Source organism: Rhinopithecus roxellana, chromosome 20 (genome assembly GCF_007565055.1).
Source record: "Rhinopithecus roxellana isolate Shanxi Qingling chromosome 20, ASM756505v1, whole genome shotgun sequence".
Taxonomy (NCBI): Eukaryota; Metazoa; Chordata; class Mammalia; order Primates; family Cercopithecidae; genus Rhinopithecus; species Rhinopithecus roxellana.
In genome coordinates this window covers 25141205-25147044 of record NC_044568.1, presented here as the reverse complement: position 1 = coordinate 25147044, position 5840 = coordinate 25141205, and the positions used below count along the sequence as shown (strand labels likewise).

General features: G+C 57.1%; 1 protein-coding gene across 2 annotated transcripts; it reads left to right on the top strand.

The window, feature by feature from the left end:
- CENPT (centromere protein T) lies at positions 1 to 5752 on the top strand. 2 transcript variants are annotated; one of them, XR_004055366.1, is made up of 13 exons: positions 1 to 277; positions 1376 to 1466; positions 1607 to 1694; positions 1814 to 1910; positions 2032 to 2168; positions 2310 to 2346; positions 2554 to 2696; positions 3365 to 3520; positions 3822 to 4141; positions 4395 to 4488; positions 5066 to 5242; positions 5331 to 5435; positions 5519 to 5701. XR_004055366.1 is itself a non-coding variant. In XM_010355081.2 (13 exons), the coding sequence occupies exons 1-13, from the start codon at positions 168 to 170 to the stop codon at positions 5640 to 5642; spliced, it is 1683 nt and encodes a 560-aa protein (XP_010353383.1). In that variant the 5' UTR covers positions 6 to 167; the 3' UTR covers positions 5643 to 5752. The 2 variants fall into 2 exon arrangements, 1 of the variants encoding a protein (XP_010353383.1); XM_010355081.2 differs by having other exon boundaries at positions 6 to 277; positions 3822 to 4145; positions 5519 to 5752.
- Positions 5753 to 5840: the final 88 nt, after the last annotated feature.

The following is a 5840-nucleotide window of genomic DNA, read 5'->3' as shown; positions in this document are numbered from 1 at the left end:
AGACCGAGTTTGCAACCATCACCGTACACCCCGCGAGCTGGGATAGGGCGAGAACTACAATTCCCGTGGGGCTGTGCGGGAGCATCGCGAGAGTTACCTTAACTGTGGCGGCGGGAAGGCGGACACCGCTGCTGGCTGGGCGGTTTGGAGGGCCCGAGGCCGAGACGATGGCTGACCACAACCCTGACGGCGACCCCACGCCGCGCACTCTGCTGCGACGCGTGCTGGATACAGCGGACCCCCGCACCCCGCGGCGACCCCGGAGTGCTCGGTCTGGGTATGTGGGGGACTCCCCGAGTACTTGAGCAACCAGAGGGACTGGGGAGTGGGGTCTGGGTGGGACCCAGGGCCGACTCTGTTCGAGAGGGAAACTAAGTCTCAGAGAGGAGCAGGGCCTGGGACTCTGAGAACTGGCTCTATTGCTCTAGCCGGGCCCGGGCCAGCGGTTTTTGCCCCTGCCCCCAGGGCTCCAGCAGCCGGCCCTCCGGACCACAGAACCTGACTGATCCCGAGTCTTTGGGGGCTCGGCCACTGGAGATGGAGGATAGGCGCTCAGAATCTCACCTTATGCTCTGTTCTCTAGGCTGCTTTCCTCAAACCAGCCAGGGTTTGCCTAAGCATTTGCCCTGAACTTTTTTTTTTTTTTTTTTTTTTTTGCCCGAGGGTTCCCACTGTTCCTGCGCATCGTCTTACTGTCCCCAGCTTGGAAATGGGAAAGGAGCTAGAGGACAGCCTGGGCAGAAGTTGGGAGGCAGCAACCGGAAGATGCTTTGCTAAGGAGCAGGGAATTTGGCCTGACTTGGTGGGAGTGGCGGTGGGTGAGGGCCGTGGTGAGCTCATGGTGCATAGAATGCATACGTTGACATCTGCCAGACTGGGACAATGGAGTTTATAGGGAATGAGAAGCCATTCATTATAGGTTTTACACCCATGAGGTGGGAGCTGCGCCCTGGGAACACCCAGAGACTAAGGTGTCTGGGGTACCACGTTCTTAAAAGATTTTAAAATACTTTAATATCCTTCATGGATTGTTACTTTCATGTCTGGGATGGATGCTCTTCCAATTGCTCCTCTTGTCTGTGTGGCTAACCCCTACTTATCCTTTGTGATTATGCTGAAGTCATCTCTGTGAAGCCTTTCCCAGCCCCTCCTGGTTGGTTCACTCATATGCTATCTCTATTCCCGTACCCCAGGGGTCTTCTTCATCCACACTGCTGACATAGGGCTGGGAACAGGGGTGACAGTAGGGGCAAGTGGTTTCTGGGTCCCTAGCCCTGAGGGAAAAAGCCTTCAGACCAAGACCCAGATGAAGGCATGTCTCTATGTTCTCTATCCCTCCTCACTGTAATTCTCAGTGCTGCTGGTCTTTACGCAGAGCCCAGAGAGCCCTGCTTGAAAGGGCTTCCTCCAGGAGGTTGAGTGGCCAAACAAAAACGATAGCCAAAGGGCGTTCCCGTGGAGCCAGGGTAAGTACCCAGCCCCCTGACCCCAAAGGGCCCTGGCTGCTTTGGGGACGGGGGTTGAGGTCTAACTCTGCTCTGGAGCCCACCTTGAGGAAATCTCAAGGCAAACGGACAGACTGGTTGCTTGGTGCTTTTGCCGATAGTCTATTGGCAGATCGACCCATGTTCAGGCCAGGGGGCACTTGGAGGAACAGACACCTCGGACGCTGCTGAAGAACATCCTACTAACTGGTGAGTGAGTGCTGGCCTACCGGTCAGAGTTAGGTACCAGTCCAACACCAGTCTTGTGGTATCTTTCATTCAGGGTGACCTGTTCTGTCAGCCCCACCCTCTCCCTGGTGTTTTTGCAGCCCCGGAATCTTCCATCCTGATGCCCGAGTCGGTAGTGAAGCCAGTGCCAGCACCACAGGTGGTCCAACCCTCCAGAAGAGAGAGCAGTCGTGGCAGGTACACAGAACTCCACCCCCTTGGACTGTGCTGTGGGCAGCTTAGTCAGGGAGTTTCTTGGGGGTCGCAAAAGCCAGAATTGGACTTCCTGGCCTGTCTGAGATAAGCTCCATTCTTACAGCCTGGAGCTGCAACTTCCTGAGCTCGAGCCCTCCACAACCCTGGCTCCAGGTCTGCTGGCCCCTGGAAGGAGGAAACAGAAGCTGCGACTGTCGATGTTTCAGCAGGGAGTGGACCAGGGGCTGCCTCTCTCCCGAGGTGAGGCCCTGGACACCACTTTTGCTACCCTCTCCCTCCTGTCCTCTGGAGAGGCTGAGGAGTCCTGAGAGAGGGCCCTCACGGGCCTGGATCACTTACCATGGTTTTCTTCTTTTACATTATCTTGCTGGTTGCTGACAGAGCCTCAAGGGAATGCTGATGCCTCTTCCCTCACCAGGTGCTGTTCTGGGGATGGGTGGAGGAGAGGCTTGGGGAGGGAGGTGCTGCCTGGGATGGAATCTGGCCACACTACTCCCTGCCAGTTTTAGCCTCACAGCATGTTGGCTCTGTTCTAAGAGATGAGAGCCGCAGGGCAGATGGAGGGATCTCTGGGCAAATTGGGTCTCAGGTACCTGACTCCTCTGTGCCTCCCCCCTCTCACCAGCTCCCTCAACCTGACCTTTGCCACACCTCTTCAGCCACAGTCAGTTCAGAGGCCTGGCTTGGCCCGCAGACCTCCCGCCCGCCGAGCTGTAGATGTGGGTGCCTTTTTGCGGGATCTGCGAGATACTTCCTTGGCTCCTCCAAGTAAGGTTGAGGTTTTCCCCTGCTGGCCTTTGGGGAAAGCTCTCCCTGCCATGACAGATAGGAGGTGATGCTGAGTCAGGGTTGCACCCCTCTCGGTGGGGTCAAGGACAGCGAGCAACTCTGGTCAGTGGGTCTACAAGGAATTTCTGCTTTCTTTCCACAGGGGGCCCCTTACCTTGGTCTCTCGGTGTCTCCCAGGGCCCCATATCCTTAAACTATAGGGCTGGAGGTTGGAAAGGGGTGTGGTGTGGTGGCCGAAACTTTTTGAAAGGGGCCAGGTTTCAGGATCAGCTGGCCAATTTGAGCTGACCTGGGAGCCTGATTGCCGAAAACAAGTTCACCAGGGTAAGAAGAGAGTTTGGGAAGAAGGAGCAGAACAAGCAGCAAAGAGGTTTTTTAAGTGGGCAGCTGGTGGGCGCGCAGCTGTGGGGGCTTGGGACTGCCAGGCAGAGGAACAGGAAGGTAAGCAAGGAGGGCTGTAGGAGATAAGGCCTCACGTACTAGATTGTCTTCTTTCTCTGAAGGCCACTCAGGGCGAACTCATGCGGCCCACTGTCCAGGCTCTGGCAACGCTGAGTAGCAGCCAGTGGGCCTGGAATAAGCTGAGAGCCAGCTGGCCCCTGATCTCCATGTGACAGCCTCAAAACCTGTTACTACTCTGCCCACAGACATTGTGTTGGAGGACACCCAGCCCTTCTCTCAGCCCACAGTTGGCTCCCCCGTGTACCACTCCCTGCCCTGCACGCCTCACACTGGGGCTGAAGACGCTGAGCAGGCTGCAGGTCGCAGGACACAGAGCAGTGGGCCTGGGCTGCAGAACAATAGTGAGTGTGTGGCGCCGATGGCCTGGAGCCAAACTTAGCTTGGGTGAGAGTTGACAATGGTTGTTTTCCTTCTTCAAGCCCCTCTGTGCCCCTAGAGCCCCCTGGCTGTGGCTGCCTCCTTCATCTAAGAACAGAGTCCATGTTGGGCCAGGAGACTTCAGATCCATGTCCTGGTGCTGCCTCTGGCTTTGTCTTTCCTCACTGGGCAGGGCTGGGTCTGCTAGTCCATCTTTACCCTTCTCTGAGCTATGCAGCCTTGGCCTGCTTCATCTCCAGCCTGTATTCTCTTCCCTTCACTCAGGCCCTGGGAAACCAGCCCAGTTTCTGGCAGGAGAGGCAGAGGAGGTCAATGCCTTTGCTCTGGGCTTCCTGAGCACCAGCAGTGCTGTCTCCAGAGAAGATGAAGTAGAGCCCTTACCCGATGGAGTTGAAGAGGCAGAGAAAAAGATGGAAGAAGAAGGTGTGAGTGTGAGTGAAATGGAGGCAACAGGAGCACAAGGACCCAGCAGGGCAGAAGAGCCCAAGGGACACACACAGGTGACAGAAGCAGAGGGATCCCAGGGGACTGCTGAGGCCGAGGGGCCAGGAGCATCTTCAGGTGATGAGGATGCCTCTAGCAAGGCAGGTAAGAGGCCCAGTGCAGGGGGTGACTGGTGACAGCTGTGTTCAGGCCCCAGCACACAGAAAGGCCTTGCCTGGGTTGTGTTTCCGGGCACTGGTGGTGTTAGGGGTTCAGGGAGACTGTGAGGGGCACCCGCTTGGCTGGAGCTAGATGGGTTCCACCAGAAACAGGACAGAAATACTGTGGCTGTGCTGGCCTGGGTGAGATGGTCAGGCCTGGAATTCCTGTGACCCCACCCTTCTTCCTTTGTAGCAAGTCCAGAGTCGGCCTCCAGCACCCCTGAGTCTCTCCAGGCCAGGCAACATCATCAGTTTCCTGAGCCAGCCCCACCGCCTGGTGCTGCAGTGTAAGATCCCACAACCCCGTTCCTCATGGGCCTCTTGGGATCATTGGGTACGCTGTGTGCATAGGGTCCTCCCCCATCCTACGGGTATGCAGATGATTACCTAGCAGGGCAGCCTGAGCTGGGCTGGGGAGAGCTCACCAAGAGCACCCCTGCCATCCTGGTGCCTGCCTCCAGAGCTTAGAGGAGCCTGGGTAAGGGGAAAGGGGAAAGTATGTGGTCGGTTTGTAGTCAGAAAAGTATTCCTGGGGGATGATTAGCAGAATCGGGAAAGGCAGCAGTAGAGTAAGGGAAGAGACTGTCCATTCTAAGGCCTTGGGTCATGGACCCAAGCAGATACCAATATAGATAAGCCTGAACTAGGATGTCAAGTCGACTGTGGAGGAACAGAGCCCCAGGGAAAGACTGGCCTCTTTGTGGCCCCCTGACCCAACTGCCCCTCAGCCGGTGGTCAGGGCTGCTGGTCCTGGCTGGCCAAGGGCCACATGGTCCCCAGCCTCAGCAGGAGCCAGCAAGACTTGCCCTTGAATAAGGGCCTCCTGAGGCAAGTTCAGCTCCCTCTGTCCACTGTTGCCCTCAGCTTATCTTCAGAGCCTGCAGAGCCTCTGTTGGTCAGGCATCCCCCTAGGCCCCGGACCACCGGCCCCAGGCCCCGGCAAGATCCCCACAAGGCTGGACTGAGCCACTATGTGAAACTCTTTAGCTTCTTTGCCAAGATGCCCATGGAGAGGAAGGCTCTTGAGATGGTGGAGAAGTGGTGAGTCCTGGGCACATGGGGTAGGGAGAGGAACCCCTTAGGTCATGGTCAGACTGTTCAGCCTGCTCTATCCCCACCTTCTTGGCAGCCTAGATAAATATTTCCAGCATCTTTGTGATGACCTGGAAGTATTTGCTGCTCATGCTGGCCGCAAGACTGTGAAGCCAGAGGACCTGGAGCTGCTGATGCGGCGGTGAGAGGGCGGAAGGCGTGAGGGTGCTGGCTGGGGGAGCTCTGGCGCTGATTCTGCCTGTCCTTTCTTTTCCTCCACTGCAGGCAGGGCCTGGTCACCGACCAAGTCTCACTGCACGTGCTAGTGGAGCGGCACCTGCCCCTGGAGTACCGGCAGCTGCTCATCCCCTGTGCGTACAGTGGCAACTCTGTCTTCCCTGCCCAGTAGTGGCCAGGCCTCGACACTTTCCCTGTCCCCACCTGGGGCCTCTTGCCCCCACATATTTCTCCAGGTCTCCTCCCCACCCCCCCAGCATCAATAAAGTGTCATAAACAGAATATTCTGCATTTTGGTGCATGTCCTGGGGCCAGCCAGGCAAGGACTGATTCCCCCCTACAACTCCCCAGCACAGTCTGGAGAATGGCA